General features: G+C 37.9%; 1 protein-coding gene across 1 annotated transcript; it reads right to left on the bottom strand.

The window, feature by feature from the left end:
• Positions 1–3,090: 3,090 nt before the first annotated feature.
• DRAM1 (DNA damage regulated autophagy modulator 1) lies at positions 3,091–17,865 on the bottom strand. Its single transcript, XM_041486002.1, has 7 exons — positions 17,487–17,865; positions 11,441–11,508; positions 10,129–10,271; positions 8,174–8,351; positions 7,079–7,137; positions 5,682–5,774; positions 3,091–4,386 (listed from the first exon to the last, which is right to left on the bottom strand). Exons 1-7 carry the CDS (start codon positions 17,615–17,617, stop codon positions 4,342–4,344), a joined length of 717 nt encoding a protein of 238 aa, XP_041341936.1. The 5' UTR covers positions 17,618–17,865; the 3' UTR covers positions 3,091–4,341.
• Between the last annotated feature and the right edge of the window lie 987 nt (positions 17,866–18,852).

The following is an 18,852-nucleotide window of genomic DNA, read 5'->3' as shown; positions in this document are numbered from 1 at the left end:
AGTAAGAAAGTTCTACTGTGTTAAAGATGTCTATCAGTAATGAATCACTCATACTTTGTCAGAGCACTTTCTATTTTTTTTTTTTAATCCATACAACATTTGGTAGGAGTTTCTAGAGAAACATCCATGCTGCCCAGCATAGTTTATTTAAGACTGTGAATGCTAAACTTGCATAATTCCAGGTAAGATAATGTTCAGGAGCCTGCATTATTGCTACACTTCACAGAAGACAATGCTAACTGTTTTGTTAGGCAAGGAAATAACTGGAAAAAAAGACATTTTACATGTGAAGTGCATTTTTAAATAGATACAGCAGCTACCTTTGAATTTTTTTTACAATCAGCCATGTCACTTTTTCTGGGTGCAGACTGGATGCAATTTTGAAATGTTAAAATCTTGTTCTTTCTAGATTGTTGTCTCATGAAAACAAGGTCTACATTGTGTCCTAAAGCCCCACTGCAAACTGACAGGATTCTACTGAAGCAACTGAGGGAAATGTACCTTCTTTTTGATAGGGTAGGAAAAGCTTCCCAGGAGAAGTGGTGTAGTAATGAGAGCTGGATGTCAGCGTGTGCCAGTGATGACTGCAGGCTCCTCTGACTCAGACAAATTAATTCAAAATTAAAGTTGCTATGAGACTACACATGGCAGTAGCAAAACATATTTACTTAGATGAAGGCAGGAAGGGATGGCAAAGAAACTTAGATCCGATTTGTTTTCCACAAAGGCAAAACTCATTTAACTGGACCTCCAGACGACTATTAAAATCAGCTAAAGCTACCTACAAAACTACTGTACTTGCTTGCCTGAACGTGGGAAATAAACCCAAATTATGTGGGCTGCTAGTGCCATCTATTGTGTATGGGGAAAAATACAGATACCACATGTAGGACTTGCCTATTTTCTCCTTAAGATGGGAGAAACGCTCTTTCTGAATTATATTTACCAATCCAAGGTATAGCCAAAGCTCATTAAATTGCTGTGATTGTTTATAAAATACAGCATGTATTTTTATTTCTGTGTATTGCAGCAACATGCAGAACTCTGACCACTGCCAGGCCTCATCATGCCAGTGCTGCTTGTGTCTGCACGTGTGACTGTATGGGCACTGGCACACACACAAATGCAGTGAAAGACAGACCCAGCTCTGACAGTTTTTAGTCAAAGCTACAGAAAATTTATGCATTAAAGCCTATTGCTACTTGCCCACATTTCTCCCAAATAAATGGGCATTTACTCATCTTCCAAGGAAACAAATATTATCCCCACTTAAAATACATGCACCATGCTGCCATTCACTGTCTCTCAGAGGAGAACAGCTCTTCTAGCCTCTTCCAGAGACAATATTTCCAGTGGACGTTGTAAACCACGGGGAATCAACCCCACACCCTCTGCAGTCTGCAAACAGGTGCTCTAAAGCCTGAAGACTTGTGAAAATGTGGTCAATATTGAGACTAAGACTGTATTTGCAGAGGAGTTTTAAATACCAAGCTCTTGAACCTCTTTACAAAATTCACTCTGGAATGTCCAGAATTCACTGATGTGTTGCCATAATCCCTCTAATCTGCTTGGAAGTTTTGCTACCAGTATTAAGAGCAAGAAATAAATACCTTGACGTCAAGATTATTGTACTACTGTCAAACATACGTTGCTGTCAGAGGTAAGGCAGTATGCAAACTGAGCAGACCAGAAATTTAAGTTTAGTTTGCCTTAAGAGAAAAGCCAGTGATAAGGTCATCACTAGCTCAGTGTGCACTGGAAGGCAAAGCAGAGCAAGTGACAGTGTCCTAAGACAAAGAGGGTTTTAGGTATTTTGAGTTGATAGAGTTTCATCCCTACACGATCTGGAACTGTGACAGAGACCACAACAGTGGTATTTCACCTGCAGATCAAGATGCAACCTAGAAAAATTAGCTTTTGCACTTTTGGAAGCAGTAGAATGATTTAGCATAACCACTAAAAATAACAGCAAGTATCATGTGATTTACTGGAGTTTATGCAAAAGGAATTTCTCAATCACTCTTGATGGGCTGACAAATAGAGAACATCATGCAGAGTAGATGATGAAAATATTTGTAGCATAGCTTCCAGCAAAAAAAAAAAAAAGCTATTTATTGTTGCTAAGAAATATGAAAATATAGAAAAGACCTGTAGCAAAGCAACAGAAATGTGCTGTGACATTGTCTGTGCTAACCTCTAGAAAACACTTGCCTGAAAAAATTAAAGTGCAGTATTTAACAAGAGTCAGCCACAGCTAAATTATACCTTGCTAGAATATTATTTTGGCAATTGATTGCAACTTGTCAACTCACATTTCTACTGAAAAAAATAGTTAAGCTGTTGACTGAAAATCTGCTTGAGACAGAAAATAATCAAAGTGTTTTCAATAGTTGTTCACTGCACAAATAATAAAAATCCATTGCCTCTATCTGCTTGTCAATGCACGTTGAGGTCTTAGGCCTAACAGATTTAATAAAAGGTGCACCATTGGTGCGTTCTTTTGGTCATGAATATAAATCATATTAAAATGTATCACAATAAAGCTCAGGAAAATGGGAAGGATTTGATTCAGTACTTGAATTTACCTCTTGACTTCAGGGATAAGGTGATCTTGATTCAGCCACTTTCTCTGAAATTTTTTTTCTTCCCTTTAGGATACTGTAAGCACTGTAAAGGTTGGCTATTATTTAAAATAACAACTTCTTGCTTCTTATACTTTACTTTATGAAAGCTAAGAATAAAAAGCAATAAAAGAATTAATACACAATGCATTAGGAAATATGGTCTTTTCTTAACAGAGCCTTGAAAATAACATGATGTCACTTTTTGTGGTTGATACACATTTCCTTTATGATCTTCACTTGAAGGAATGTGTGTCCCTTACAGGATACCCAATCAGCAAGAAATAAGATCCGTCCTTAATCAGTACTAGATTTGATTTTTAACTTGGTTGTAGCTATAAACCTCTGCAAGTTAACCTGAATTCTATGGAAAGCAAATCTTCCAGTGGAGAACAAACACTTTTATCTGTTTTTATCTGGAAGAACTTACAAACAAAACATCAACTCTTTAAGTTGTGAAACAGCTGAATTTAATACAGTTTAAAATACACATTAAAAGAAATATTAACAGATGATTAATCTTAAGACATCACTCTCCAAACACACATTAGTTAGTGGATATTAGCAACTGAAAATCATCAATATTTCTGCATAAACTGTGATAGTGTGGAAAATGTAATTTTCAGAAAACATAATTCACAACCAAGTGGCTAATGCACTGAATGGAGGTGGTGAATCAGTCCATGAAAGAACCTTTTACCTGCAGATACTTGTAACATCTGACTTCTCAATCAGTTCCTTTTCAAGTCTTTCATTACAGAAGTAACTCTACAGCAGCAAATATCTTCATTACAGATGCTCTCAAGGTTTGTTTTTTAATTCAGTTTTATGTATGTAATACTCTTACATTTATTTCTAAGTACCTGAAAACTACTGCCTCTTCTTATTTTCCATTCATTCCCAAGACTTTTTTTGAGACCTTCTTCACTCCATTGTAGATTAAAACACAGGCTGGAAAGTTCTGCTTTATATTAACAAAATTGCAATAAGATTTCTCTTTATTACATCGTGCTTAAATGTCAATTTACTTTCTATTCCCACTTCCGTCTTTTGTTTCCTGTGGCCATCAGTGCATAAAAGGGAAAAAGGGGTGGATTTTTACAACATGTACTGCAGTGATGATTAGAAAACATTTTTCAAGCAATATAGTTTAAATTTCTCTTAGTATTTGCATTTGCATTACAGTGCCCAGTATCAGAAATATGTAGCATAGTGTTGACATCTATTAACTTCAAATTTCTTCAAACAAAGATCCCACTCTTGCTCTCACCATCTTCTCCAGGCCTTGCAACTTAACAGAGTAGGAATTCAGTCCTAGTGATTTCCATTGCCTTTACACTTCTCTCTTTGCAAAATGTACTTTCTCAAGTTTAAAACTTGTGCTACTGATCATCACACTACAACAAATTAAAAAAGTACCGATATGTCCAAAATGGAAGAGCTGAGGAGATCAAGTCCTTGAGTGATTTTCTGGTGTTTCTAGATATTGCTTTTATTACAGTATTTTTAATATACCAAACCATATAAAAATTACAAAATATTACAAAAAGGCAGGAGAAACCTTGCTCCAAGTTTTTAATATCTTTTAGTGCTTGCTGGTGCAGAGTTAATGGCATGGGTTCTTAATAAAATCTTATCAATCCTTGTGCCTCTGCCACTTTTTCTATAAGTAAAAAGAAACCTAGAATATTCATAGATATAAAATATTGTTCTTTCACTATCAGGATTCTTCATGTATTTCTGTTGATATCCTTACAGAAAATCTCTAAAAGAAAAATAAAGCAAGATCAGCTTAGGATAATTTAATTTCACAGTTCTGTGATATAAAGTACAAGGAGATTAAACAAAACAAAAGAAACAAGTGTTAAAGTGAAATAAATACTGGAGGAAAATTAGAAAAATAATCTTATTTTTCTTGAAGTGTGGCAGGACTTTTTTACTGAATTAATAATTTGGTTTTCTCTGAGAAATGGTTATGACAAAAAGATGATCTAAAAAAGAGAATCTAAAAAATCTTTCTGTCATTGTCAAACACTAACATTGGATTCATGCTATTTCATAGCCTGTAATTTAAAATGGCCACAATTCCATTTTGTTTAATTTCATCACTTTCTCTTATTTTCAAATATTTATATTTAGTAAAAGTTTTTATGTGTCTGAAGGAGAATTATCAACTAACAATTGTTGATAAATATTCCTGCAAATCTCTGTCTCCAAGAAAAAAGTCTGACCTTTGATAAAAGAGATGCCATCACATATATAAACATCAGGGAGTGATTATAAATACCTCCCCCCAAAAATCATGCATTAAATGATACAGACATTTTGGAATGGTTCTTCAATAATTCTATCAAGTTTAGAAGGCAATTATATGCCTTTAAGATCATGTATTGTGTAATTCAGAACAACTATTTTTCTTTTCTGAAAGACGTGTTTTTCTCTGCTGAACCTAGCTTATTTTATTTTATTATTTTTTAATTTTTTTTTTTTTTAATTTTAGGAAAAGCCCTGCAGCTATGATCTATTCAGTACTAAGTCAAAACTAAACAAACATGGAAATGTTTGCTATTGGTTAGCAAAATATATGTTAACTCTGAATCCAGCTACCCAAACCAGAGGGCTTTTGTGCCAATACTTTTCCAAAAATTATTTCATATTCTTTGCACTGAGAGGAAACATACAGCAAAATGTGTAAAACATCAATTATTGAAAAGCTTTGGATTATCATATAAAATCCTTCAGTCAGAAAGAAATGAAGTTTTAGTTGCATCATTTATTTGTTATTATATCACCTTTAGAGGGACTCTTTCTACAGAAAATAGTAAATAATTGACTGTTATTAATTTTGAAGAACAGGCACTTTGAACATTAAACTGAATTTTATGTTTTATAATCAAGGGGGAGAATATTCATTATGTAGACAGAAATCAGTTCTGTCCTTGGTAACATTTGTTTCTGTATAGCTTTGATGCATCTATCTAGGTAAAGAATGGTAATTTTCTATTGCATTGTTATATAATTCATAGCACTTAGTCACTGCTAAAATATGTGGATACCAACCTGAAAATCTCTAATGAATGTTAAAAAGAAGAAGATGAAACCAAAGGCCACTGTCCATTCACAGATTGCACTTATAAAATGGTAAGTATAATCCTGATGGAGTGAGATATAAAACAAATTTTCAGATTAAACAGCTGAATAAAATATGGGTGAAATGATATAGACATCTGCTTCTGTAAATGCAACAAGTAAGATTTATGACTTGTCATCCCTGTTGTATAAAAGTCAATTCACATTTTGTTTTAACAGTATGGTGAGTAAATTTATCAAGGTGCATGTTTTACATTAAGTCTTGTGCAGTACCATCAAAAGTAGCAGAAGAAAACTACAACTGGCACAGTATCAAAACAAAGGCTGACTGTAATATAAACCTGAAATCATCCAGTTGTTACATTAAAATTACTGATGTGCCCGTGCTCCAAGCTGTCACTCAGAGCCACTGAGCTCAGTAATTCTGAGCAAATCCTTGCCATGTTTTGAAATGGAGGGCTACTCTTAATGACAGTTCCTGACAAGACTTTTGTTTTTAAGACTGTCATTGAAAACGTTTGTCACATGACACAAACAGAATGCAAAGTGTTTCTTAACATGCCATCACCAAATATGCCATCTGTTTCAGTAAAACCATTTTTTCATCTTTGCATCACATAAAAACCCACAAAACCCCTGAAGATATTACTAAGATTGTCAAATTTGCAAAGATTTATCTCACAGCTGCCTTGCAATGTTTGGTTGTGGCACATTTGCTAAGTGTGTTCTTATTAAGCTCTTCAAGCAGGATATACTCTCTGCATTATTTAACCTTTTTTTTTTTTAATACCTCCTTTTAGCAAAATTTGCCCAAAAAGAAAAATTAGCTTTCATAGTTGTCATTCTGAAAACACTGAAGTCAATTAAATTACCTAAAATTAACTTTAGGATGTTTTAGGTCCAAAATTCCAAATATTTATGACAGTATCAAAGACTATTAAATAAAAAATTATTAAAAGCTGAGATAAGCAATATTGTAAAAAACCTCAAAAACTACAGAATTAAATTGGTCCACTTATTGTTTCATGTGAAAAGTTCATTTTCAAGAAAATTGACTATAAAAGGAAGTAGAACAACTAATTTCCAGAAATTTTGTTTGGTAGTCTTTTTCTATGGGAAACTTTCAAATTTTTAGTCAAAATGAAAGTCTAACTCTTTCAAGATTGATCACCCATGAAAAGTTTTCTTACCCAAGCCGCAGACATCTTTCTAATGAAGAAGTGACTGGAAACCAGCATTGCACAAATCTGTTCATGATAATGTGCTATTTGAAGTCTCTGACATGTTTGTAGTACTTTAAGATAAATATAACAGCATTCCCCAAATAATATCACACAGGGTAAGTTGGCTGCCTGGTATGATTTTACCTTTTCACCTGGAGTCCAATCAATTCTTGTCATGGAAATTTTTGAAGCAAACACAATCACTGGGAAAAACAGTGTAAAGGAAACTATACAATATCAGTGAGTAAAAATGAAAATATCTGCTTACCAAAAAAAAAAACCCAAAACCCAGACCATCTTCCCCTTCTGTAGCACAGGAGACCCTGAACAGCCAGAATATCAAATCAAGGTATTAAGAATACAAGTAAATGAAACACCTTATTACAAGACAAGTGGTAACAGCAATCAAAATGCATTTCTGCACAAATGAAGGTTTCTGTAGGTTCTTTCAAAGTGTAGACAGTAAGGGAGACACTCCAAACTTAGGTGACACTTGTGATCAAGAACTATGGAAGCAGAGTCCTGCACTGCTGGAAGTGGAACAATGTTGGTTTCCAGTGATGCACACTAAGTGCCTTGATCTGTTTGTACAACTTCCTCTCGGGACTGAGGCCCTCTTCCAAAGCCCTTTCACAGCTGCTGGAACCAAAAGCAGGCTGTAGCTGGCTCATGTGATGAGCTGCTGCAATCACTTTTCAACTCTGGCAGACCACCCAAGGCAAATAAATAAAATCAGTGAGATGACTAATTACAGCATGCCAAGGGAAAAGCCAGGAAGTTGTGCAGCATGGCTTTAGGAGAGGTGACTACTGAGGTGAAGAACCAAGCAGCATGGTCAAAATCATCTGCTTAGGCTTGTATGCCACCCGTGTTTTTAACTTCTGTGTGTTTGATTCATTGTAGAAGCAGTGGCTCCCTTTTTCAGACTTTCCTCCCTACTCTCCTTTGAGGGAAGAAAGTTGGAAAGCTGCTCTAGCTTCACCAGTGTATGATTCTGTGAAAAACACTGGGATATTTTTTTTTAAATATACCACTGAAATAAGAGATAAAGCTTTTTAGAAGCTCCCAAAACTCATCTTTATGCAATTCATGGTGTCTCAGCCTGCTGTATTATACACATTAGAGAGCCCTAAGTAAAGAGTGTGACCTCATTTTTATTTTTTATCAGCAATGTTTTAACTTAAAAGGAAAACCATGAACACATAAAGGGAAAACCATGGGATACACCACAAAGGATACTGGGAATGAAAGCAGTGCATGATATGACAGATATGGCCATCCTTATGTGACACACAAAGTAAGTGTTCCATCGTGGGCAGGACTTGTAGGAGATTATAGACTGAAGTGTGATGTACACAACACCCGAGCCAAAGGCCACCAAAGCTCCTATGTCATGGACACTGGGAACAGCCAGCTCCTGGAAAAGGAATCAGCACAATGATTAGCTGCTGTTATTTGAAGAAACTAGCAGGTAGTGCACATGAATGTAAATTTTCTGCATGACATACTGATTAGAGGAACTAGACTGAATACTAAGGGAATAATTTCTAACTCCAGCTTTGCTTTGATCTCCTGACTTGAAACATCACCCAACCTTGAGCAAATCTCACATCCTCTTCATGTTTCAGTTATTAAATTGGCAAATAGGGATCAGAATGTACTGTTCACTAGTTGTACATATACAGTGAAAAGATTGAAGGTTTGCAAGCCACCAATTCCAGCTTCTCGGGCAATTAAGGATGCTTGAAAATCTGCTAGATCAGATACTTAGCTAGATTAGATCCTTATTATGCTCAGAACCCTTTCTACAAACTGCACTTAACATGGAAAGCAGGGTCAAAGCAGAGGAAATAGAAATTAAGTGAGGAAGGAGTTTATGGACTGGCAATGAGACACAACAGAGATATAACAAGAACCCATGTTATAACTGTCAAGGAATCCCTTTGGAAACAGTAGGATCAAAGTTTCTGCATCCCTGACTCTCACAAATTATTTTGCATTCCTGATTTGTCTTTTCCCTATTGAGTTTGGTTTCTATTTCAGTCAGGCATCATCCAACTTTTTTTTTGTGCCACATATAAATTTTATCAATAAGAACAGGGATATTTTAAAGTAAAATATGATTAGAATAAACTACAGTACCTGTGGTGTTTGCAATCCACACACACTGCCTGGATGCAAAGCTAAAAAGGGCAAGTTATCATCCTAAAGCAGAGGGTTTTTTGTCTGAAAATACTATTTCCATTACATGTAAAACTGTACTGGCTGTTGAAGGCCCAACAATCTTTATTTTCAATTTCTGTGTATGTCATCATGTCACTATATGAGCACAATGGTATTTAATAAAATGTTCCAAATGTTCCTTTAAAAGAAATAATGCAGCTGTTTCCACAGATTTTAAGGCAATATCTCAAGCCACCTGCCAAGTGAATTTAACTTGATTCTAGGCTGAAGCTTTCAGTGCAATTGTCCTAATATTTGTGTCAGAATCTAGCTTATTATACACTTCCTCACTAGAAAAGTTGAAATGAATAATTTGTTTCAGTATTTTTTCTCCCTATTGAATTTTCTTTCAGACACTGAGTGGGGGAGCTTTGGTTTGTAACGAGATACTTACTTCTGGCAAAGTAAGCAGTAGTTCTACATCTCTATCAAATGATAAAACATGTTGTTATGTAATTTCCTACAGACTCAAAAGTTTAACAGGCTGATATTGTGCTCAGTTTTCTAAATAAAAACCTGTCAGATAAGATTAGCTTATTTTGTAGAAAATTCTGCTGGTGAGTGTGCCATCATTCAGCCAAAAATGCAGATGCTTTTGTTAGTCTGACTTACTCTGCCCTACCTGATTATAAGTGAACTAAACTTAGAATAGCAAAAATTTTTACATTCAAGTTTTCACAGGAAAAAATTTACAGCAAAAAAATCCATACAGTACAGACCTGTTACAAGACAAGCACACAGAAAACTCCTTAATGGCATAACTGCACAAGCAAAAATTCTCTTGTATAGGGAGGAACCAAGTCTGTTGCTGAAAAGCTACTGAAAAAAGGCAAGAGCAAGGAAAGCATTCTTACTCCATTTTCCAAGGGTCCACATGGGGATAATGTTAATCACTGTTATCTAGTTGAAAATTTTAATGGTAAAACAATCTTATCTTATTTTCATTTTTGTTATGAAATTTATGGTCGTACCTGAAAAGTTGCAACTATGCCCATTCCAGTGCAGCCCATCAATCCCACACATAATGTAAACATATTGCATGAAGACCTAACAAAGTGTGATGATTCATTTTGCTTCTCTATTAATAAATATCTGATGTACATTGTAATTGAAGCTGAAAAAAAAAACAACAAAAAAAAAGTATTTTGTTCAATGATCACATATTGATTACATTTTAACAACTTTTTCCTCTAACACATGACTTGCAGAACAAAATTATAAACATAATACAATAAATAATGGAATGAAGAAGTTAATTCAGATGAACTTTCAGATGGAACTTCAACATTATCTTTGTCTTAAAATTGCATATTATTGCTATGTAGAACTAAATGCACATCAGTTCAAGAAAAGCACTCATTTAAATCTCATTCTCCTGGGTGTTTTGGGCACAGAGGCATTGCCATTCCACATTAGGAACAGATGTTACAGGGAGATAAGAACCATAAGATGCAAGTGGGAGGCCTTATTCTGCTCTGAGATTCAGTCTTGTGCAAGAACTACATCTCCTTATGATGGATTGTCTGAAGAATTAATTCCTTTTTGTAGAGTCACTGCATGCCTGGCCCTAATATGCAGTTCACTCCTGGCAAACACCAGTACTGAATTAGGAAATCATGGTTCTTAAGGATGTAATAAGCTGTAGACTGAATTCCACAATTCCATAACACAGAACACAGTTTCAGCCTATCTGCAATTGGAAAAAGAAATCCGGTAGCTTTGCCCAGGCACTATGAGGTTACATGAAACACTCCAAGATTGTGACTGAACAAGGCTCTTATAAAAGGTAAAATATGTTTACTTTGCCTTAAGGCCATCATACAGAGATACACAGCTCTTGATCCTCCATCCTCTTAAAGATAATGGAAAATGCCAAACTTCCTGATTCACATCAGTTATTTTGTAGAGTAGGCATGCTGTGGAGTAAACCAGGCGTTGCTTCAACACTGTTCTTCCCTTTACTGCAGCATCTTAGAACCTAAAGTTTCCCTACACCAGAGTTTTTTCAGAGTAATTATGCCATCTTTGCTCCACTTTTATTTCCAGTGTGCTGACTACTTTGCACTGATGAGGTGCTCTGAAGAGACACAAGTGCCTCTAAGCCTGCACTAACTGCTCCTAAGGACCCAACTCCCCAGGTATTACTTACATCTACCTGATACTGCCATTTGACTGTGGAGAAGTTTTTCTGCAGAATACTGAATACATTTCTGTAATGAAAGCAGGCATTTTTCACTAATTCTGATTTCTTGATTCTGGTCAACCCAAATACCTGCTACATACCTAGAAGTGCTGAAATATTAATCATAAATCCAAAGACACCGCTCTCCGGAGGTTTAGTTCCAGTGTCGCTAAAGCAGGAAGAGAGACAAATTAAAAGTTAATTGAGACAAACATAAATGAGACAATTGAAATCCCATGAGAAATAGAACTCGTGTGAATTGCTGCTGTGTGTGTAAGGCAATTAATCTTCTGCTGCACCATTTGTAGTAGAGAATCCTTCTTTTCAAAAGAAAGCATATTTTAAGAGCATACTCTTTGAACTGCATTTCTTCTTTTTCTGTATGCAGTATGCAAAGATGTGACAGACCTGTACTTTGCTCATGAATGACATGATTACATAAATGACATTTCAGAATTAATGTTTATTTTATCTGCTGAATTAACACTGTGATAGAGTAAAAGATATCTAATGGCAATCACTGTCTGAAGAGATGAGAGAATTTGATTTAATTTCTTTAAAAGGAGTTAACCCTATGAGAGAAATTGTGTGCCATGCCCAAGAATGTTCCCAGCAACTGCTTAATTTACTGATGTAGACACAGCTTAAGAGTACTCTATCTCCAAGGTGTTTTAAGTCTCTTCTGATGAAACACTTCACCTTTACAGGGAATAATTAGTTCACTGGGACATGGAGAGGGAGCATGAGTATGAAAATATCTACAGAATTTATATACATATCTACATGTATATGGCTACACATGTCTAGACATATATGAAAGACATAATGTCTTCATCTATTTCATCTATATATATATGAAAGGCATAATGTACACAAAACATTTGTTTTTTAGAAAATGGAACACCTTCACCATAGAGTCGTTTCCCCTCTTTTTCCTACATAAGTGCAAAAACTCACCCCAGAGAATGCCCTTTCCTCACAGAATGAACATACTCCTGGGAGTTGTGTACTCAAGCTCCCTCAAGCAGAAGTCTTCTATGGAAGGTGAGTGCTCTGTTGAAAGAACAGTACTATGACCTTGCCACCTCTTTTTACTATTTTTTCTTCTCTGATGTCCTTTTTTTTCTTGTTTAACATACAACCAGTTGATATCTATTTGATCAGGTTCTGTTGGTCAAGCCAATGGCAAACATCTAGTTCTTCAATCTTTACATAATTTGAGTGTGAGCTAAGTTTTTAGTTACTGGGCAGTACCAAGAAGCAGGATAGTGTGTTTGAACAGAGGCACCCAAAAACTCTACGGTCAGATATGTGAACACATGAGGGTTTCAGCTAATGCCAAAGCTTAGAGGACACTGAGCAAAGATTCTGAGAACAAATCTTTCTCCTGGAGTGGCAGTGTCAATCTGATGGAGGGTAGGAAGGCTCTGCAGAGGCATCTGGACAGGCTGGATTGGTGGGCCAAGATGAGTGGTAGGAGGTTCAGCAAGACCAAGGCCTGGGTCCTACACTTTGTCCACAACAACCGCAGGCAGCATTGCAGGCTGGGGAGCAGTGGCTGGAGAGATGCCCAGCAGAAAAGAACCTGGGGTGCTGGTTGGCAGCAGCTGAACGTGAGCCAGTGTGTGCCCAGGTGGCCAAGAAGGCCAGTGGCATCCTGGCTTGTACCAGCAACAGTGTGGCCAGCAGAACCAGGGCAGTGATGGTCTCTCTGTTCTTGACTCTGGTGAGGCCACACCTCAAGTGCTGCTGTGAGTTTGGGCCCCTCGCTGCAAGGAAGATATCGAGGGGCTGGAGTGTGTCCAGAGAAGGGCAGCAAGGTTTGGGGCACAAGTCTGATAAGGAGCATTTGAGGGAGATGGGGGTGTGTTGGGAATTTTCTACAGGAGTGTTTAGCCTGGAGAAGAGGAGGGTCAGGGGTGACCTTGCCACTCTCTGCAACCACCTGAAAGGAGGCTGCAGCCACGTGGGGGTTGGCCTCTCAGATAAAAAGCAATAGGATAAGAGGAAATGGCCTCAAGTTGTGTCAGGGGAGATTTAAACTGGATGTTAGGAAAAATTTCCCCACAGAAGGGGTGGTTAGACATTGGAAGGGACTGCCCAGAGAGGCGGTGGAGTCACCATCCCTGGAAATGCTAAAGGAAAGCCTGGACTTAGTGCCATGGTCTGGTTGACATGGTGGAGTTCAGTCATAGGTTGAACTCAGTAACCTCAGAGATCTTTTCCAACCTGTGTTGATTCTGTGATTCTGTGTATAATGAAACAAGTAGGTACTAGCTAGGGATATTTTTTTATGTCATGCAAGAAGAATAATACTATTCATTCCAACAGTGAGGCTGGATTAGGTTTCAGTGCTAAGATTCTGAAGCTACCACTGAGTACAGCCAAAATGACCTCAGCATGAATGCTCTCCACAGGCAAAAGAGAAAGCACTCTCTACTTTAGCAATCACTCTCAAGGATTTTGACAATTTTGTGAAGTTCAGGACAGAAGAGTATGACCATCTCAAATGACTTGATTATTTTAGAAATTCATATTTGCTCTCCAACCCTTTCTATGTTATAGAATGACTTGTTTAACAAAAGTTGCTAAGATGATTTATCATCAATAGGAGGAAGCTTAGGATAAAGGTAGGATCTTTTTCTATGAAAAGCTGATGGAAAAAATAGAGAAAATTCATATATTTCTTTTTACGTGATTGGTTTCAAATTCTCAGACAGCAAAATTTGGACCAAGCTTTTAGACAAGTTTTTACAACTTGTCAGGCATTGGGAATCCCTATTCTCCTGAATTTTCTTGTAATGCTTTCTGAGGACTTGTTCCAGCTGGTAGTCTGTATTAATCTTGTTTCTCTTTGACAGTGAAATTGATGAAAACAGTAAACTAAGACTTTTTGTTTGTTTGTTTGATACACCTGAAAATCATCTTAATTTGTGTTTCATTTAGCCCATTTTTTAAACTTGAACTTCATGTTTTCCTTTTGTTTCTGGAGTGTTTTCATTAACACGACAAAGGAGTCCATTTAAAATGTGGGCCACTTGTGACAATCTTCAAGGACTTTTTCAAATCAGAAACCACTCTGTGGTAAGTACATGACTGTAATCACTTCAAAGCTTTTGAAGGGCTTTAGGTGAGAAGAGAATGGAATTGGCACACACATAGAAAGCCATTTGAAGTTCTTGGAACACACTGCAGGAGCAAACCAAATAACGTGAAATTGCACTGAACTACATTTTTTAACAAAGTATTTTCTCAAGCTAAAGGTTATAGGTGATTTTTGCTATTGCAAATTTTTAAACTCAACAATCTTAGATTATGTTGTAAACAAAATTCATACCAGGAATATTATATCACAATCCATTTACAAAGTACTGCACTGGACTTTTAAGGACACAATCTTCTTAATGCTATATTTTGCATTAAAAAAGCTAAATGAATACTTGGATTCATACTCATTTTTCTTTAAGTCTGCTGCTTTGACAAAAAAGATTACCAAAAAAAGCATTGGTGACAGTCCCCTCCTTTTTATGAAAAAGAAAAAAGGAAATGGCATATTTGAAACAACAAATGTGCTCACTTATTTGAGCTGGTGCATAGGTGAGCTCAATCACCATGGAAAAGATGAAGAACCCTGTATGAAAATGACAGCATTTGTGTCACCATCTCATGCAGAAGAATTTTAAAAATGAACAGTCTTCTGAAGAGTGGAAAGACAAGAAGGTGAAGGAGACAAGGAATAAATATTTTAGGGCCAAAAGACTCATTGAATTTTCATTGAATTTCATTAAATTTTCTTCAGAGCCATCATAAACTATTTCTCTTCAAACTGAGGTCCCAAATTTTTAAAATAGGAAGATTCTATTCCACCTACAGGGATTCTGATTTCTCCAGAGGTACCAACTGGTAGCAAATACTTTCAGGAAAATTTCCTTTCCTCTTTCACTGAGAATTTGAACAAGCAAACAGCCACCCCAGCACATCCAAATTGGTTTGGATTTTGAGCAGCGTGAGTAACAGGACTAATTTTGGCATAACGTCATCATCTTTTAGGACTCAGCTGCTAGAAAATACAAAATCATATTCATTTTATTTACCAAGAATTGTATTTATATGGTTTACTTGATGGGACATTAGCACAGTCACAATGACAAATTTAGATGTGGTCTCTCGCTGTAACAACTGCTACATTGTAAGCAAATAAAATTAATGTCACTTCAAGGCATACACAGAGTACTTGGGGAATGAATGTAAGAATTACAGAAACATTGAACTCAAGTATGTCAGTATTCTCCTTTGTGAAACTGGAATTTCCCCATATGAGCTCTATTTAATTTTTATACTTCATTTTAAGATATTGCACAACTGAAAGGTTGCAACACTCTTCCTCCTTTTTTAACACTCTTAGTTTTACTAAATCACATTCTCAATCACATGATGCATATTCTTAGGCTAAAGCAATGACCTGCAAATTAAGCATTGAATATGGTATAACTATTGTCCTGAGTACTTAGAAAAAAACCTTGTACTATTCCCAAGTGCATATTCTATGAAGTTCTTATACTTAGAGCACAAATGCCTTTAGAATTGTTGCAGGTACTTCACCAATATCTCCATATATTCTTAGTCCAAATGTGGTGTTAAAAGGATATAACATAAACAAGACTTTTAAAAGCTTTACTAGTAAATGCAGAGGGACCGAAATATGAGTGGGAATCACTGGTGCAGCCTCTTATGTCTTTGTTTTGTTTAGGTTTTTTAGGGCATATGGACTTTTATTGTGATTCCATAGCTAAAGGATAAGAACAGTGTTTAATGGGTGCTATTCCATTAAGTTGATATAAGTGTGGCAGCTGTGATACATTAACTAGACTTGTACAGCTGTAACTTAAAGGTTTGGTCCATCCCTTTTAGAAAGAATGACAAAATTAAGATATCTGGGCTGTCAAAAACTTAACTGCAAACAAAACTATACATAAAAACCACATCCCGCTCTTTCATATATTTTATTCTATGACATGGCTTCAACATAAGAAACATAATTGGTCAAATTTCTTACTACAGGATCTCAAAATATTTCTGAACACAAACCAGGTACAATTATGTCAAATGTTTAATTTTTGTTAGTTAATACTGGATAAATTGCACTGATCACAAGCACTTTTGTATTAGTAAAGCTTTGTGTGTAATCAAGGATGAGCAGTAGGGTATTTGTTCAAGTACAAGAAAAAGGCTTTCCAAGAGCTTTCCAGATTTGTGCAGAGAGTCCTAAAAAGTTTTGCTAATATAAACATGAAGCCCAACTTTCTCTGGCTCAATTTAAATGAAGCTCAGCTATCTTGTGGGTTGTGGTGTCATTTGCTCTTGCCTATGATGACAAACCCTAATTTTCCATCAAATTTTCTTCTATGTGCCAATCAGGTTAGCAGTCTTCTGAAATTGTTCATGTCCAAAAAGTCCTTCAAGACATTAGGTCTAGATGCACCTTGAAAAATATATTTTAAAACCTTGTTTAGATCTTCTGTATATCAGAGAGAGTCTGGGATTTCTGGCTAACCTTCAATCTCTTGAGAGATAAATACTAACATTTTCATAGTTTAGATCTAAATGTTAACATAAGCCATGCCTAAAGAATGATTTACACAGAATTGCACTTAAATGAAAAAGGTTATAAAAAAGAGATGCCAGGCATCTCTTGGGAAGTCTTTAAAACCCACTGGTCCTATAATGAAATATAAGAACTGTATGTTTGTGGGGATGTTGTGTGCTGCGAAAGCCATCACAGGGCTTTGAGTCCAGTCCTCATCTGGTGCACTTTGGCCTAGTTCTGGAGTTATACAAACAAAATTACACTTCCACCACGTAACAGTAAAGTTTTTCTAGGATCAGGCCTGCGTTGGCTGCAGCAGAAAACATTCATGTCCTTTCCATCGTGTTTCCAGCGTTGTGTCCTGAAGCTCTCAGAGGTGCTAGAGGTGTGATGGGTGCCGGGAGCGCCCAGCGTGTCCCCCTGTCACCGGGAGGCCCCGCCGCCACTGCCTCTCCTCCCCAGGGGACCCCACACTCCCTCCGGGAAGCCCCTCAGGACACCGCCCATGGTCACACACGCAAGCCCCGCAGCTCGGCCGCTCCCCCGCGCCCCCGCCTCACCTGATGTAGGGGACGAAGGGCTCGACGTGCCCCGCCAGCACGGCGATCACATAGGAGATGATGAAGGCGGCCGAGGACCAGCTGACGAGCAAAGCGGGCACGAAAGCCACGCCGGGCATGCAGCACAGCATCGCCGCCCGGGGCACCGGCGGCTGGGCGGCAGCGCCCTGCAGTGACGGCCCGGCAGCCGCGACTGGCGGGGCGCATCCGCGCTCACCCACGCGTGCCGGCCCCGCAGCCCCGGGGATGCTGGGGGCGCTGGCTTCCCTTCACTTTCGGTTCTCCGCTGCGCTCCCCGCCCCCGACGGCGGCGGAGAGCCAGGGACAGCCGTGGGCCCCTTCGCCTTTCACCGCTGGCGGCACCTGCGCGCCTCGGAGAGTTCCTGGCTGCAGAACTTTCTCACCCCAGAGCCCTGTCTCTGTCGCTGCCGGCTCTCCGGGCCGCACACGCCCCGTCGGGGCAGGGAGGCGGGCGGTGAGATGCTGCTTGGACTGCTCGCCGGGTCTGCGGGTCATGCCGCCGGCTTGCGCCTTGACAGTATTCTTCAAAAGGGCTAAAAATGGGTCCAGTGTGAGCGTGCAGGGGCTCTTTGCAGCTCGCCGGCCGGGGAGCGGTGTTGGGGGCACGGAAACCGGGCCAGAAACTGTGCAGGTCCCATTCCGGAGTCTTGCACACACCTCATCTGCCTTGGACTTTCGTTTCAAACATATAATGTAGCCTTGATCTCCAAATTTCCCCCGGAATTCACTTTTCCACATGCTTAGAGGGAAACCATAATTTAATTCAAAATCATGACGTGTTCAGCATTTTCGCTTTTGTGTAGCCTGAAGCCACGGACAATCTGTCAAGGGTGTTTCTGTTTCCTTTGATTGTTTGTAGTTATCAGCTCTCCAAACCAACATCTAAACTCAAGGTCACCATTCTGCTACAAAGATATGTGTGTGCTTACTCTGCCCCTCTCCCTGAGAATGTATTGAGGGTTTTGCCTTCAGTGCACATTCCCTGTGGTGGATGCACACAAGGTGAGTACTTGCCATGACTCTGAAGGTATTAGGAATGGAGATAGAAATTACATAAAAGGACCAGGGACAGTACATCTTAATGCAAGTACAGAAAAATAATTTAAAAAATTATTCTACCCCTAAGACTGGAGGTAGTCGACGACCTTCTTCTTGGCAGCAGCAAGTTGCTTATATTCATAACATATAAATTGAGCGTAATAGTTCATACCATGACACAAATTCATACTTCACCTTTCCACAGCTAATCTGCCTTCTAGTAAATTTGAGTGACAGAAATTTCTGACTGGAAGAACAGGGTTTTTTCTCTTTATATTAAAGGTGCAAAAATAATGGAAGGGAGATA

The sequence above is a fragment of the Pyrgilauda ruficollis genome, unplaced genomic scaffold (assembly GCF_017590135.1).
Source record: "Pyrgilauda ruficollis isolate IOZ18807 unplaced genomic scaffold, ASM1759013v1 scaffold73, whole genome shotgun sequence".
In the NCBI taxonomy this organism is placed as follows: domain Eukaryota; kingdom Metazoa; phylum Chordata; class Aves; order Passeriformes; family Passeridae; genus Pyrgilauda; species Pyrgilauda ruficollis.
The sequence above is the reverse complement of the archived record's forward strand: the minus strand, read 5'-3'. Positions and strand labels throughout refer to the sequence as shown.